Source organism: Marmota flaviventris, chromosome 8 (genome assembly GCF_047511675.1).
Source record: "Marmota flaviventris isolate mMarFla1 chromosome 8, mMarFla1.hap1, whole genome shotgun sequence".
Lineage (NCBI taxonomy): Eukaryota > Metazoa > Chordata > Mammalia > Rodentia > Sciuridae > Marmota > Marmota flaviventris.
In genome coordinates, this window is record NC_092505.1 from 91,374,602 (window position 1) to 91,392,567 (window position 17,966).

Sequence of the window (17,966 nt, forward strand, 5' to 3'; positions counted from 1 at the left end):
ACGCCCATCAGAATGGCAATTATTAAAAATATATGTAACAATAAATGTTAGTGAGGATGTGGAAGGAAAGGCACACTCATACATTGTTGGTGGGACTGCAAATTGGTGCAACCATTCTGGAAAGCAGTATGGAGATTCCTTAGAAAACTTGGAATGAAACCACCATTTGACCTGGTTTTCCCACTCCTTAGAATATACCCAAAGGACTTAACTATAATATACTATAGTGATGTTGCCACATCAATGTTCACTGCAGCTCAATTCATAGTAGCTAAACTATGGAACCTTCCCAGGTGCCCATCCACAGATGAATGAAAAAAGAAAATATGGTATATATACACAATGAAATATTACCCATCCATAAAGAAGAATGAAATTTTGGCATTTGCCAGTAAACTGATGGAAATGGAGACTCTCATGCTAAGTGAAAGAGCCAATTGCCCCCCCCCCCCCAAAAAAAAAAGACCAAATGTTCTCTCTGATATGTGACTTTAACATACAATAAGGGAAGGGAGAATAGAAGTTGATTAGATTAGATATAGGGGAAGGGAGGTGGAATGGGATTAGGAAAGACTGTAGAATAAATTAGACATAACTTTCCTATGTTCATATATGAATGTATAACCAGAGTAACTCCATATTATGTACAACCACAACAATGAGAAGTTACACTCCAGTATAACATGTCTTAATACACTCTAATGTCATGTATATCTAAAAGAAACAAATAAGAAATTGTTTTCACAAAGAAAACGAAAGTAATTTATGGTTTGAAAATATGTATTCATTTCTTAAATATTTGTGGATTCAAAAATATTAACATTTATTTATTTTTGTTTTCGAGTGGAGTTTTTGTATGTACTAAAACAAATTACCTAACCTTAAATGAGTTATTTTTGTTTGTAAAAATATTGGATAAAACAAATGAAGCAAAACAGCATATTCAATACATTAACAAAAGTATCAGAAGAATGAAATACATAAAAACCTCAGTTCTTGGCCTGTAATTTCAACTCAGTGTGTAAGTCATTAATTGATTATTGCCACTTTCCGAAGACAATCTAATTTATCAATTATCAGTGTTCAAACTTAGAGAAATAAAATATTTTCTGATTATTTTCAAGTTATAATAGAACTTTACAAAAAAGCTCAAAAGAAAGGAGAACAATATAATGAACCATCATTTACCTATTGTCCAACAGTGGTATTCTGCAACTTTTCTTCATTCTTCAGCCAATGTATTTTTCAGTACTTCGTGCATCCTAAGTAAGACCTATAAGCTTTGACACTGGATTCAGATTCATTAAATACTTCTTGATCTTCAAAAGATTTTAGCCTCTCAACTTGGTGATATCCTTTAAATTTGTTGGACTGCCCTCAGGAAATGATTTCTCAATTTCAGTTATTTAATTTTCTTCATTTAAAAATCAAAGTTAGAATATTAAACTGGATAAGAGCGCTCCAAATGTGATTCTCTCATTAGTCCCCCTCTAGAGTATTTTCTCAGTGACCTAGGTAGATGTTTTAGAACTACTGTCGTGTATAACATATGGGTAAAACTTAAACTCTTATGCTAAGTAAAAGAAGTCACACAAAGGGCTACTATTGGATGATTCGATTGGTTTTTACTGAAAGTCTTAAAAGTAAAACTATAGGGAGAGAATATATATCAGTGGTTGCCAGAAAGCAGGGATATAGGGAAGAGACAAAAGCTGATAATGATGAGACTGTTGTGTTTGACGGAAATGCTGTATATCTACATTGTGATACTGTTTACGTGACTGCATGAGCTTGTCAAAATTCACCAAGCCGCACACTTAAGAATGGAGAATTTTATTGTGTACAAATAAATTATGCCTCAATACAGCCAATACATCCAACTCAGATAATTATCTATCAAGTGGTAGTCTGATGGACTAAATACAATGGGACTGCCATCTCACCCCAATGGAATAACATAATACTAATGCAGTTAAAAGTAGCATTTGATTTTGGAAAAACCACTTCACATTTTTGGTTCAGAACAAACTTGCAATCTATTAAGATATTTTATGTGTTTAGGTTGTTTAAATAAAATTTAGTATTACATATTAAAAGTTTTAAGATTCTGTCTCATATTTAAATCTGCCACATGAACTTGGCAATATCTTTTGGCATCTGCATTTCACTGTAGGAAATATCAGGTATTCCATACAACTTTGTGTGATACCTCATTTGGTCAGCATGCTTTCATTCTAGGGAATTTGTGTTCTGTGTAAAAAAGTCATTGTGAATTTGTTTATTTTAGTTCTATACAAGATTATATGAATCATATGATCTGTATATGGTAACAGGATCTAAACTGATAAAATCTCTTTTTAAGAAAAGTGTCATATGTTCTGAGTTAATACTTTAAATTAATTTTTGAACAAACATTTTAGATCTTTCTTTTAAGGCCACTAGTGTTAATTACTCTAACACTCATTTCCTTCAGTTCTCTAAACTTTTATCTTTTAAAGGGTGTTTCTGTATTTAAAGAAAAAACTACATAATACTAAACTTTTATACATAAAGATGTCTTAAAATGCCATATATTTTCCATACAGTTTAATACATTAAATATGTAATTTTCATCTTTTAAAATTACATAATGTTACTCTTTGTCTAAACTTGCAATGTTCCTATCCTTCTGAATTATTGTAGAAACACATACAACACACACACACACACACACACAAACACACGAAAGAAATGTTCTTTCAAAATAAATTCCTGTTCATTTTTAGATTTAAGATATGTAAACACATTCAACTATAAAACAAAATGCTCATCTCCCAAACAAATGAGGAGAGGAGAATTTTGCCCTGACAACATTCATTTTTAAGATGAATGGAGAATATTGAGATGAGAGTTCTTTAACTTTCACATAGAATGTTTTTTGTTTTGTTTCTTTTTCTTTTTTTTTAGTTTAGGTGGGTTTTGTTTTGCTGGGGAGCAAACCAATGGTCTCACATATTATGCAAGTGCTTTATTGCTGAACTACAATCCCAACCTCCATGAACAGATTTATATAACAAAATATTCTAGATTTCCCAGTTATAAGATATGCAAAGATTCTTTAAATTATATCATAGTCTCAGAAATGATATTCTATGGATTTGATATTCTTTAATAGTTTACTATTTTTACTTACCCAAGAATTTCAGTAATTACATATCTTGCAAGATTCTCAAATAGAAAAATTGTAATGCATGAGAAGGAGAAGTCACATTTAAACCAACCTTACTTATTTTCTAGATACTTGAGCTTTTCCTCCTGATCATGTATCTATTCAGAAATAACTTCTCAGGGGAGAGATGTGCAGCTGATTCTTTCTCTAGTGTTTTCCATGTTGGTAAAGGAGAGCAAATTCAAACCAGTACACAGAATAGAAGAAATTAACTTACAGAACTGTATATAATTTAGGGCATGCACATAGGGATTTGGCTGATCTTAAATGTACACATTCATCCATTTCATCTTTCATAATGTCTTCTTTATTGTACTGCATATGGAAATGTCAATGAAAACTATCAAACTAAATATTTTATGAAAGTCATAAAATGTTAGTTTGCATTACATTTCAATCAAGAATTATGGTTAATTCAACATGCTGTTCGTTATTTCTCTAATTCAGTTCCTGTGAGATAGTCACTGGAAACCCTGTGGGAATCTGAAAGGTCATTTTCAATGTCACCAATAGACATTAGGGCTGGGAGGAAACTGACCCCAGTGGCAGGGTATTTTAAAATAACTAAATATTTTAAAACATTGTTTCAGGTTTTAATACTGAAAAATAACACCTATCATTTTATCTGTATTGAATATCATAAAAAGAATCCAGAAATAAAAGTGTGAACTCTACTATAAAACAAAACAAAAAAATGTCCTGATAAATTTGAAATAGGTGAGAAGAATGAAGAAATAAATGAAGAAATAAATAACTCTAGTGAAATATCACAAACTACATGGTTTTTAAGTTTGCTGAAAAATATACGCATTCATTTGCCATCAGTGTTTTTGCAAATGATATTTTCTAAATATATTAAACTTATTTACCACCATATTCTTGCTTCCAGGGTGCTCTACAACATAGCTGAGAAGATAGGACAGATCCCCACTTTACTCAAAACATATATCAAAGGGAACAAATCAAAAGTAATCAAGTTTACCAAAAGATGTTATGACTGCACAATTGGCAACTTGAGTGCTGAATTTAATGTGGCAAAAATAAATTCACATTTTTAGATACCTTCTCCATAATAGTATAACTTCCTAGAACTAAAATCATAAAAGAGTAGGAGATGAAGAACTCTGGACTACAAAAAATTATTTTAAAGCATACTGGTTAAGAGAAAGGAGGGAGGGAAGGAAAAAAGCAAGGAAGGAAGGGACCTAAAAATTAAAAGAACACACCAGCAGGTCATTTCTTGAAATACCTTGTAGATCACTTTATGACAACTTGAAAGGAATTTTCAAACTCATGAAATGCCAATTACACAGAATACGGTAATTTTGCACACACTCTTTTTTAAAAGAGTGGTTCATCTTACCTCTACTACCAGCTGCTGAAGGGATGGTGATGCTACAGGATGCAGACTTGAGTTCCCCCTTATGGGACTGTGGAGGCTAATATAAGCCACAACATTTTTTTGCAGAACCTTTTTGAAATCCTGAAATTTAAAAAAAAATCTATCTTTAACATAAATAAAAATAATTACTTTATTATTTAGCTGTTAAATGATAAAGGGTTTTTCATTAAAATCATTATGTTGCAGCAGTACATTTTTAAAAGCACTTAATAAAATAAGTCAACGTTGGAAGAAGATTTTAAATAAGGGTGATAAGGAGTTAGATACAAAATAAGATTAAATATTTTAAAACATGTTCTGATAAAAGTCAAGTTTTAAAAGAAAACGTCTTTAAAAACATAGCATTGCATGGGATTCAACTACAGAATACAGGATGGATATTTGCTTCAATGAGAGCACTTAATTTTATAGTCAGTGAGTTAGACAAGGATGAAACTACTTCCATGATTAATAAAATGAGTCCTTTCCTTTGGAGCTTTGAGCTACTCTTACACACAATACCTGTTATTCTTAGAAAAATGGGGCATTATACAATTGTGACCCTGCAGATAAATTTTATTAAAAAAAAACAATGCATTTCATGCACATTAATGACATAAAATGATTCACTTGTTAAGTTTTCCACATGTCTGCTTACCCCAACCCTACAAAATTGAAAACAACTGACTATATTAATAATGTACTACTAAGGGGAGCTTGTGTTATTTTTCTGCTTTACTTACACAAATATTTAATGAGTAATTCTTATGTAGAAGTTCCATTGAACATCTTAAAAACTATATTAAGTCATGCTTTGGGAAAGTATCTTTCCTCTTTCTGAGGAGAAAGATTATAAGGACTTCTATCCTTAGCAAATCTTATCTCTATTTTATGTTGAAAATTCAGCTATTACTCTGTAGGAGAGGTAAAGAGACAATTATTTAAAATTTTAAAATGTCTTAACTGAACACAAATCATTTATTTTAACCTTGAATAATTTACCTCTAAGCTGGCTCAAATAATATCTATCATTACTTAAAACCTATGAAAAAAATTGCTTTTATTTGCACACTATGACATACAAGCATTCTGTACATGCTGATTCATGTAATCCTTATGAGAACCCCTCAAGATAAGCATTAGTGAATGTATTTGAGGATTCCAGACTTAGAGAATGTCACATGTTTTATAGAAGAAAGAATTTGAACTCTGACTTTTGTACTCTAAAATTAGTAGTATTTCCACAATATCCAGTGAAAATTAAAGATTCTTCACAGAAGAAATGGTATTTTTAATAAAAACATTCAAGGATGTGTTATATTTTTCTTTAATGACCAAGTTCAGTGTTAAGTCCATTCTCTAAAATTCTGTCACTACAAATCCCATTTTTAAGTTTATTGGCCAATATCACCTAATCCTCTTAACTACCACTGTGGATTTCCAGGGATTTCTACCCAAGCAAAATTAAATAGCACAACATGGCATGTCAACAAGACCTTTCTTCACTCTCCTTTAACAGAGAATATACTTAGAACACAAGTTGGTTTTAATTTAAAAGCAAAATGTTTCATTCTCACATGGAGTAGATCTATGTCAGGTCAACCAATAGTATTCTAAATTTCTCTTCAGTTGCTGGTTAGCAAACACCTTTATGGATTGCACTGAAATAATCTCTGAGTATACAGAAAGTTATAAAAATATATTTTATCAGCCAATAATGAAACTTGCACATTTCCACCCTTTTTCACATGCCTTTGTCTTTCCAGTCATGCAAAAATTCAGAAGGTGAATAAATGTATAACTGGTTGTCAAATATATACATAATACAGACACAAACACACACTAAAAACCAATGTATGGAACATTGGTCCCATAAAACATATTAGGACCGGCTGGACGCAGTGGTGTGTGCCTGTAATCCCAGTAGCTCCAGAGGCAGAAGCAGGAGGATATCCATTTCAAAGCCAGCCTCAGAAATTTATCGAGGAGATAAGCAACTCAGTGAAATCCTGTCTCTAATAAAAATACAAAATAGGGCTAGGGATATGGATCAGTGGTCAAGTGCCCCTGAGTTCAATTCCTGGTACCCACTGCCCCCCGCAAAAAAAAAAAAAAAAATTAGAACCAATTGTCCTAGTGTGTGTGTGTGTGTGTGTGTGTGTGTGTATTTTCTAATCTTCTGACTAGAAAGAAACTTTTCTAAGAATTTTTTTTTTCCTTCTATGGATTCACACATTATAGTATTTGTATATTTGACATCTGATAGAGAAAATATAAAATTACCAAAAAGCACAATAGTTTAATTGAAACTTAAAAATAAATTTAGATTTTATTAAACACAAAAATATCTACTCCACTTGAAAATTTAATTCCTCACATACGTGCAAGTCTATATTGTCTCAGTCCATAGGCTATAATGCTTGAGGCTCAATTAAACTCAAGGACTTTCTGCAATGTAATTTCCTATGAATTTGAGTTTAGGATATTTAAGTTAGGAAATAATAATGTCAGACAAGAGTACTTTGTGAACATAGTTTAGAAATATATATATGCATATATAATTTAGGATTAATATAAATTGTGAAAGTTAATCTAGAAGATTGTATATATAGTTAAATAAAGAAGCATATTTGGAGTTTGAAAAGAATCTTTAAGATATTTTCTTAATATTTATAAGAAAAATGAAACACTGTTTCATTGTTTCCGAATTATTTAAAATAGTCAAAATCACAAACATATCCCCTAAATTGTTTTTGTACTTGTTCACTAATCTTAAAAGTAAGTAATTTGGAATAAGAATTTGAGAGGTTGGTTCAGCTTTAAATTTTCCATCTTACTTACAAATTTGTCAATTTAAAAGGTTCTTAAAGCAATAGAATTTCTTCATTTGGAGTAATTCTTTTGAATATGGAACATTCAAACCACTAATTTGCATATAGAAAAGCATTTCAATTTGCAATTTGTAAATCTTGCTGAACTCTGCACTGTAAAAATGTTCTCATCCTCACAATTTCCTTCCCTTCAAATTAAAAAAAAAGTTGCTATTTTCTTTTCTACACTTTAGATATTTGCTTTGATAGTCAATAGACATTTTATATTTTTGAGTGCTTAAATAAAAAATATAACAAGAGAATTTCACATTACATTAAATTTTTTCCTTTTCTCATTAGGTAGATTTTTTCCTGAGATAGTGAACAAACTAAGCTATAAAATGGTGTTCTAGTTAAAACTAACCATTTTGGGGTCTGTATGTTTCCATGAAATCTCCCTTTTTTCATAATTAAAGTAAATAAAACACATAGGAGATTCACAATGTTTGCATTGTTGTTAAAAGGCATCACCCCGAGAGCCGCCCCCTCCCCTGCACCGGCAAGGTAGACAGAACTGTGACCACCCACAGAGCAGGCCCAGCGGCCTGCTGAGGGGCAGAGCCGCCCCCCACCCCCCGCGCCTGCCAGGTAGGCGGAACTGTGACCACCAACAGAAAAGGCCCAGTGGCCCACGGCGGGACAGAGCTTCCAATCACTCCTGCAAGGTAGGCGGGCCTGCGACCCACTGGCAGAAGAGGAGCAGCGGCCTGCTGAGAGGCAGAGCCGCCCCCTCCCCCTGCGCCGGCAAGGTAGAGGGAACTGTGACCACCCACAGAGCAGGCCCAGCGGCCTGCTGAGAGGCAGAGCCGCCGCCCACCCCCCCGCGCCTGCCAGGTAGGCGGAACTGTGACCACCAACAGAAAAGGCCCAGTGGCCCGCGGCGGGACAGAGCTTCCAATCACTCCTGCAAGGTATGCGGGCCTGCGACCCACTGGCTGAAGAGGAGCAGCGGCCTGCTGAGAGGCAGAGCCGCCCCCTCCCCCTGCACCGGCAAGGTAGACAGAACTGTGACCACCCACAGAGTAGGCCCAGCGGCCTCCTGAGGGGCAGAGCCGCCCCCCACCCCCCCGTGCCTGCCAGGTAGGCGGAACTGTGACCACCAACAGAAAAGGCCCAGTGGCCCGCGGCGGGACAGAGCTTCCAATCACTCCTGCAAGGTAGGCGGGCCTGCGACCCACTGGCAGAAGAGGAGCAGCGGCCTGCTGAGAGGCAGTGTCGCCCCCTCCCCCTGCGCCGGCAAGGTAGATGGAACTGTGACCACCCACAGAACGGGCCCAGCGGCCTGCTGAGGGGCAGAGCCGCCCCCCACCCCCCCCCGCGCCTGCCAGGTAGGTGGAACTGTGACCACCGACAGAAAAGGCCCAGTGGCCCGCGGAGGGGCAGAGCTTCCAATCACTCCTGCAAGGTAGGCGGGCCTGCGACCCACTGGCAGAAGAGGAGCAGCGGCCTGCTGAGAGGCAGAGCCGCCCCCTCCCCCTGCACCGGCAAGGTAGACAGAACTGTGACCACCCACAGAGCAGGCCCAGCGGCCTCCTGAGGGGCAGAGCCGCCCCCCACCCCCCGCGCCTGCCAGGTAGGCGGAACTGTGACCACCAACAGAAAAGGCCCAGTGGCCCGCGGCGGGACAGAGCTTCCAATCACTCCTGCAAGGTAGGCGGGCCTGCGACCCACTGGCAGAAGAGGAGCAGCGGCCTGCTGAGAGGCAGTGTCGCCCCCTCCCCCTGCGCCGGCAAGGTAGATGGAACTGTGACCACCCACAGAACGGGCCCAGCGGCCTGCTGAGGGGCAGAGCCGCCCCCCACCCCCCCCGCGCCTGCCAGGTAGGTGGAACTGTGACCACCGACAGAAAAGGCCCAGTGGCCCGCGGAGGGGCAGAGCTTCCAATCACTCCTGCAAGGTAGGCGGGCCTGCGACCCACTGGCAGAAGAGGAGCAGCGGCCTGCTGAGAGGCAGAGCCGCCCCCTCCCCCTGCACCGGCAAGGTAGACAGAACTGTGACCACCCACAGAGCAGGCCCAGCGGCCTCCTGAGGGGCAGAGCCGCCCCCCACCCCCCGCGCCTGCCAGGTAGGCGGAACTGTGACCACCAACAGAAAAGGCCCAGTGGCCCGCGGCGGGACAGAGCTTCCAATCACTCCTGCAAGGTAGGCGGGCCTGCGACCCACTGGCAGAAGAGGAGCAGCGGCCTGCTGAGAGGCAGAGCTGCCCCCTCCCCCCGCGCCTGCAAGGTAGATGGAACTGTGACCACCATCAGAACAGGCCAGTCCTGCAACCGACAGACAGAACAGGCCCAGTGGCCTGAGGAAGGGTAGAGCCGCCCCGCCCCCCGCACCTGCAAGGTAGGCGGACCTGCAACCCACTGGCAGAACAGCCCAAGAGGCCTGCAGAGGGGCAGTGCCGCTGCCTGCGCCTGCAAAGTAGGCAGAACGGCGACCACCGACAGAACAAGCCTAGCGGCCCGCAGAGGGACAGAGCCGCCTCCCGTGCCTGCAAGGTAGGCGGACCTGCTACCGACCGGCAGAGCAGGCCCAGTGGCCTGCCGGTGTGGTAGGCACATTGCCCCAATTGGAGGAGGGGCAGAGCCGCCGCCCGTGCCTGCGAGGGAGACTTTGCAACTATACAAGACCAATATAAATATATAGGGGGAAAATTCAATAGCACAACAGTTTTACCAAGTAGAAAGGAATGCGAACAGTATGAAGAGACAAGGAAAGAAAGGTCCACAAGCAATGCAGGTCAACTCAACGTTAGAAGAGGTAATAGCTGCAGCAATGGAATGTCAGATAAAGAATTCAGGATATACATGCTTCAGATGATCTGGAGTCTCAAGGAAGACATCAGACAGCAATATCAGACAATGAAAGATCACTTCAACAATGAATTACATAAACAAATCCAAGAAGCAAAAGATCAACTATACAGGGAGATAGAGGTTATAAAAAACAAACAGAAATCCTAGAAATGCAGGAAGCAATAAACCAACTTAAAAACTCAATTGAGAATACTACCAGCAGAGTAGAACACTTAGAAGATAGAACATCAGACAATGAAGATAAAGTATTTCAACTTGAAAAGAACATAGACAGCTCAGCAAGACTGTTAAGAAACCATGAGCAGAACATCCAAGAAATATGGGATAACATCAAGAGACCAAATTTAAGAGTCACTGGGATACAGGAAGGGACAGAGTTTCAAACCAAAGGAATGAGCAATCTATTCAATGAAATAATATGAGAAAACTTCCCAGACTTGAAGAATGAGACAGAATCCCAAATCCTAGAAGCCTATAGGACGCCGAATGTGCAAAATCATAAGAGACCCACACCTAGACACATTATAATGAAGATGCCCAACATACAGAATAAGGAGAGAATTTTAAAAGCTACAAGAGAAAGGAAGCAGATCACATTTAGGGGTAAGCCAATCAGGATAATAGCTGATCTTTCAACACAGACTCTGAAAGCTAGAAGATCCTGGAATAACATATTTCAAACACTGAAAGAAAATGGGTTCCAACCAAGAATTGTGTTTCCAGCGAAATTAAGCTTCAAGATGGAAGATGAAATTAAAACCTTCCACGATAAACAAAAGTTAAAAGAATTTGCAGCTAGAAAACCATCTCTTCTAAACATCCTTGGCAAAACATTACAGGAAGAGGAAATGGAAAATAGCAATGAAAACCAACAGTGGGAGGTAGGACAGTAAAGGGGGGAAAAATAATCAAAGAGGAAAACAAACCATGTTTAGTAACACAAATAAACAAATATGGCTGGAAGAACAACCCATATCTCAATAATAACCCTAAATGTTAATGGCTTAAACTCACCAATCAAGAGAGACAGGCTAGTAGAATGGATCACAAAACAAGACCCAACAATATGCTGCCTACAGGAGACGCATTTGATAGGAAAAGACATACATAGGCTGAAGGTGAAAGGTTGAGAAAAATCATATCACTCATATGGACTTCGGAAACAAGCAGGAGTGTCCATACTCATATCAAATAAAATAGATTTCAAGCCAAAGTTAATCAAAAGGGATAAAGAGGGACACTACATACTGCTTAAGGGAACCATACACCAACAAGACATAACAATCATAAATATATATGCCCCAAACAATGGTGCAGCTATGTTCATCAAACAAACTCTTCTCAAGTTCAAGAGTCTAATAGACCACCATACAATAATCATGGGAGACTTCAACACACCTCTCTCGCCACTGGACAGATCTTCCAAACAAAAGTTGAATAAGGAAACTATAGAACTCAATAACACAATTAATAACCTAGACTTAATTGACATATATAGAATATACCACCCAACATCAAGCAGTTACACTTTTTTCTCAGCAGCACATGGATCCTTCTCAAAAATAGATCATATATTATGTCACAGGGAAACTCTTAGACAATACAAAGGAGTAGAGATAATACCATGCATCCTATCTGATCATAATGGAATGGAACTGAAAATCAACGATAAAAGAAGGAAGGAAAAAGAATACATCACTTGGAGAATGAACAATAGGTTACTGAATGATCAATGGGTTATAGAAGACATCAAGGAGGAAATTAAAAAATTCTTAGAGATTAATGAAAACACTGACACAACATATCGGAATCTATGGGACACATTGAAAGCAGTTCTAAGAGGAAAATTCATTGCTTGGAGTTCATTCCTTAAAAAAAGAAAAAACCAACAAATAAATGATCTCATACTTCATCTCAAAATCCTAGAAAAAGAAGAGCAAAACAACCACAAAAGAAGTAGAAGGCAAGAAATAATTAAAATCAGAGCTGAAATTAATGAAATCGAAACAAAAGAAACAATTGAAAAAATTGACAAAACTAAAAGTTGGTTCTTTGAAAAAATAAACAAAATCGACAGACCCTTAGCCATGCTAGCAAAGAGAAGAAGAGAGAGAACTCAAATTACTAGCATACGGAATGAAAAAGGGAATATCACAACAGACACCTCAGATATACAGAAGATAATCAAAAATTATTTTGAATCCTTATACTCCAATAAATTAGAAGATAGTGAAGGCATCCATAAATTTCTTAAGTCATATGATCTGCCCAGATTGAGTCAGGAGGATATAGACAACCTAAACAGACCAATATCAATTGAGGAAATAGAAGAAACCATCAAGAGACTACCAACTAAGAAAAGCCCAGGACCGGATGGGTATACTGCAGAGTTTTACAAAACCTTTAAAGAGGAACTAATACCAATACTTTTCAAGCTACTTAGGGAAATAGAAAAAGAGGGAGAACTTCCAAATTCATTCTACGAGGCCAACATCACCCTGATACCTAAACCAGACAAAGACACTTCAAAGAAAGAAAACTACAGACCAATATCTCTAATGAACCTAGATGCAAAAATCCTCAATAAAATTCTGGCGAATCGGATACAAAAACATATCAAAAAAATTGTGCACCATGATCAAGTAGGATTCATCCCTGGGATGCAAGGCTGGTTCAATATATGGAAATCAATAAATGTTATTCACCACATCAATAGACTTAAAAATAAGAACCATATGATGATCTCGATAGATGCGGAAAAAGCATTCGACAAAGTACAGCATCCCTTTATGTTCAAAACTCTAGAAAAACTAGGGATAACAGGAACATACCTCAATATTGTAAAAGCAATCTATGCTAAGCCTCAGGCTAGCATCATTCTGAATGGAGAAAAATTGAAGGCATTCCCTCTAAAATCTGGAACAAGACAGGGATGCCCTCTCTCACCACTTCTGTTCAAATAGTTCTCGAAACACTGGCCAGAGCAATTAGACAGACGAAAGAAATTAAAGGCATAAAAATAGGAAAAGAAGAACTTAAATTATCACTATTTGCAGATGACATGATTCTATACCTAGCAGACCCAAAAGGGTCTACAAAGAAACTATTAGAGCTAATAAATGAATTCAGCAAAGTGGCAGGATATAAAATCAACACGCATAAATCAAAGGCATTCCTGTATATCAGCGACAAATCCTCTGAAATGGAAATGAGGACAACCACTCCATTCACAATATCTTCAAAAAAAATAAAATACTTGGGAATCAACCTAACAAAAGAGGTGAAAGACTTATACAATGAAAACTACAGAACCCTAAAGAGAGAAATAGAAGAAGATCTTAGAAGATGGAAAAATATACCCTGTTCATGGATAGGCAGAACTAACATCATCAAAATGGCGATATTACCAAAAGTTCTCTATAGGTTTAATGCAATGCCAATCAAAATCCCAACGGCATTTCTTGTAGAAATAGAGAAAGCAATCATGAAATTCATATGGAAAAATAAACGACCCAGAATAGCAAAAACAACTCTAAGCAGGAAGTGTGAATCAGGCGGTATAGCGATACCAGACTTCAAACTATACTACAGAGCAATAGTAACAAAAACAGCATGGTACTGGTACCAAAACAGGCGGGTGGACCAATGGTACAGAATAGAGGACACAGAAACCAATCCACAAAACTACAACTACCTTATATTTGATAAAGGGGCTAAAAGCATGCAATGGAGGAAGGATAGCATCTTCAACAAATGGTGCTGGGAAAACTGGAAATCCATATGCAACAAAATGAAACTGAATCCCTTTCTCTCGCCATGCACAAAAGTTAATTCAAAATGTCTCAAGGAGCTTGATATCAAATCAGAGACACGGCGTCTGATAGAAGAAAAAGTTGGCTATGATCTACATACTGTGGGGTTGGGCTCCAAATTCCTCAATAGGACACCCATAGCACAAAAGTTAATAACTAAAATCAACAAATGGGACTTACTCAAACTAAAAAGTTTTTTCTCAGCTAAAGATACAATAAGAGAGGTAAATAGAGAGCCTACATCCTGGGAACAAATCTTTACTCCTCACACTTCAGATAGAGCCCTAATATCCAGAGTATACAAAGAACTCAAAAAATTAGACAATAAGAGAACAAACAACCCAATCAACAAATGGGCCAAGGACCTGAACAGACACTTCTCAGAGGAGGACAATCAATCAACAAGTACATGAAAAAATGCTCACCATCTCTAGCAGTCAGAGAAATGCAAATCAAAACCACCCTAAGATACCATCTCACTCCAGTTAGATTGGCAGCCATTATGAAGTCAAACAACAACAAGTGCTGGCGAGGATGTGGGGGAAAGGGTACACTTGTACATTGCTGGTGGGACTGCAAATTGGTGCAGCCAATTTGGAAAGCAGTATGGAGATTTCTTGGAAAGCTGGGAATGGAGCCACCATTTGACCCAGCTATTCCCCTTCTCGGTCTATTCCCTAAAGACCTAAAAAGAGCATGCTACAGGGACACTGCTACATCGATGTTCATAGCAGCACAATTCACAATAGCAAGACTGTGGAACCAACCTAGATGCCCTTCAATAGATGAATGGATAAAAAAAATGTGGCATTTATACACAATGGAGTATTACTCTGCATTAAAAAATGACAAAATCATAGAATTTACAGGGAAATGGATGGCATTAGAGCAGATTATGCTAAGTGAAGCTAGCCAATCCCTAAAAAACAAATGCCAAATGTCTTCTTTGATATAAGGAGAGTAACTAAGAACAGAATAGGGTCGAAGAGCATGAGAAGAAGATTAATATTAAACAGGGATGAGAGGTGGGAGGGAAAGGGAGAGAGAAGGGAAATTGCATGGAAATGGAAGGAGACCCTCAGAGTTATACAAAAGTACATACAAGAGGAAGTGAGGGGAAAGGGAAAAATAATACAAGGGGGACAAATGAATGTCAGTAGAGGGGGCAGAGAGAGAAGAGGGGAGGGGAGGGGAGGGGAGGGGGGGTAGTAGAGGATAGGAAAGGCAGCAGAACACAACAGACACTAACTAGTATGGCAATATGTAAATCAATGGATGTGTAACTGATGTAATTCTGCAATCTGTATATGGGGTAAAAATGGGAGCTCATAACCCACTTCAATCAAAGTGTGAAATATGATATATCAAGAACTATGTAATGTTTTGAACAGCCAACAATAAAAAATTTAAAAAAAAAGGCATCACCCCATAATGGGTTGTCATATTTCATTTAAAATATAGTGCATCTATGCTGTGTAGACATATCAGAAACATCTGAAACATAAACATTCTGATTGTATTCTGTCTGTGCCCCATTTCATGATTTATTTCATTAAGACACAGGCTTCCTATGGTATTTAAACAAATAGATAAGCAAGTGGGTAGGAAAGAAGTAGAAGAAGAAGGATGAAGGATTGGAGAGAAGAAAGAGAGGGAAGAGGGTAACCACTATTTGAATTCAGTCTCAATATTGTATAGATAACATGTAATGATAAGTTAATCAACTACATAGTAGATTATAGATTATTTCCTAATAGTAGATAATTCCTGGACAGTGTTTTTGGTTTGGGATTTTAGTGTAATGGTATGTATCAACTGATCCTTTTCTTTTCTAGTGCCTGTACAAGTTATCTTATAAGGAGAAGTACAATAATTAAATAATCACTATTATGAGTAATAACAGAGTTTGTAGTTCTAGTAGCAACAGGAAGATTAGATGCATACCATACATGATTTACTCTACGTGGGTCTACCTCTAATTCTTGCAAGTGATCTCAGCAAATCATCAGTTATGACCCCTAGTTCAGAAGCGCAATATCATCTTTGGCTACAAAAATTGTACATTGTCTACCAAAAGAAGAAAATATTATTATTATTAATGTTTTACCTCTCCCCATTCGTATGAGCCAATATTGCCCCAGGTTGTTCCTCCCCATGAGCAGAATACAATAGTGCGGTCCGGTCTCCATCCTTTCTTAACCCTTAACATCAATGCTCGGATAAATGCTGTGATGATTGCAGTACTACTAGCCCATTCTTGTCCATTATAACTGTATCCAGAGTAATGGTGACTGCCAACTATAATATATCGGTCTGGAAACAGAAGGAAATGAGCCATTAAAACAGAATATAAACTTTAACAATAAATTTAATGACATTTACATAATCCTCTTGCATAAGTAAGCAACAATTAAACAAAATTGTTCTAATAATTGAGACTACTTTAACACTTTTCACCCACTGTTTTGATTCACACATCTGTGTATATCAAAGCAGAGGCAGCTGTTAAACCCAATTATGAATCTGAAGCTTAGATCCATATAACTGTCCTTTGCAACATGAATATTAATTAATGAAGTATACAAATATGCCACAATGAAATCTTTATCTAACATTTTTCCAGAATCCTAGTGGGAAGTGTCCTGTAAACAATGTGTGCATGCTCAGTAAATATTAAAGAACTGTTAATACATCTGAGGAAGCAGTTAGTCAGTAGCTGTAAATATTAAAAATGTGGTAGTCATGTATGGACTTTGTAATAAATGAAGTGTTTAGGCAATTAATTACAGCTTATAGTTTTAGATAGACCTTCAGATAATGGTCTTCTCCATTATCTGAAGAAAAAAAATGAAATTCACCAATGTCCATTTTATATGATTATTGAGATTCCTTAGACATACTGTTACAAATGTTTCCATGACAGATAAATGTTGCCCTGTTCAAAGCACATTGACAACTATTGTCACCTATCTTATTGTACTACAGTAGGCTAAAAAATGTTATTGATAAAAATAACATAACTCAATTTATTTGATCAAGTAATCTTTTACACCTATGTTAAAAGTTTTTAAATTATCATTTCATTATGACATCTTTCATATCTTAGTAATAAAGTATGTAGACTCTTCTTGAGTTGAAATCCAGGGTTTGCAACTCACTAATTGTATGATGTTAGAAAGTTTACTTAAACTTTCTATGCCTTAGTTTCTTCAACTCTAATATGGAATACAAGTAATACATCCATGATTCAGTTATATTGAGTTTTAAGTGAGTTACTCTATAAGGCACTTTGAACAGTGCCTGACACAAAGTAGGTCCTACACCTGTGTGGAATAAATGTATCAGGTATTGACTTCATGACCACAAAAAAAAAAATGCTGTAACAAAATGTCATCTCATGAAACTTTTCTGATTTTCCACACTGATTTTGGAACAAGCAATGGGCTTGATCTGTCAACATTTTATTAATACTTAATTACTGGTATTCATAGGGGGCCTGCAAATATTGAAAAGTTGAAAATTTATGGATTCATCTCCCAAATATGAAAGAAAATTCTGCATTAGCTGTCTAGATTCCAAATCAAACATATCAAAAACTTAATATTAATTTATAATTATTTGTAATTTTCAATCACTAAGAAAATCATGTGAATCAGTAACCAATATTTTTGGGTAGAATTAAAACTAAACAAAAAATTAGTTTTGTTTAATATACACTGAAGAATCCTAATGGAAAAAAAATTTCAAATAATTTTTGGTAGATTGAATTTTCTTTATCCTGAAGTTAGTATAATTTTGTTCAACTGGGTTTTCCAACAACAAATTGCAAATACAGCAATGATAATGAATATTCTAGTGCTTCCCTTAGAGTTTCTTATGATGGAA

At 37.3% G+C, this 17,966-nt stretch overlaps 1 protein-coding gene across 1 annotated transcript in view; it reads right to left on the reverse strand.

Moving 5' to 3' along the window:
- Naaladl2 (N-acetylated alpha-linked acidic dipeptidase like 2) overlaps window positions 1–17,966 on the reverse strand; it is a 675,105-nt gene that overhangs the window by 308,298 nt on the left and 348,841 nt on the right. The window contains exons 8-9 of the mRNA XM_071614921.1: window positions 16,189–16,394; window positions 4,572–4,691 (exon numbers count right to left, since the gene is read on the reverse strand). Coding sequence (XP_071471022.1) covers window positions 4,572–4,691; window positions 16,189–16,394 — 326 coding nt within the window. The remainder of the gene's footprint in view (window positions 1–4,571; window positions 4,692–16,188; window positions 16,395–17,966) is intronic.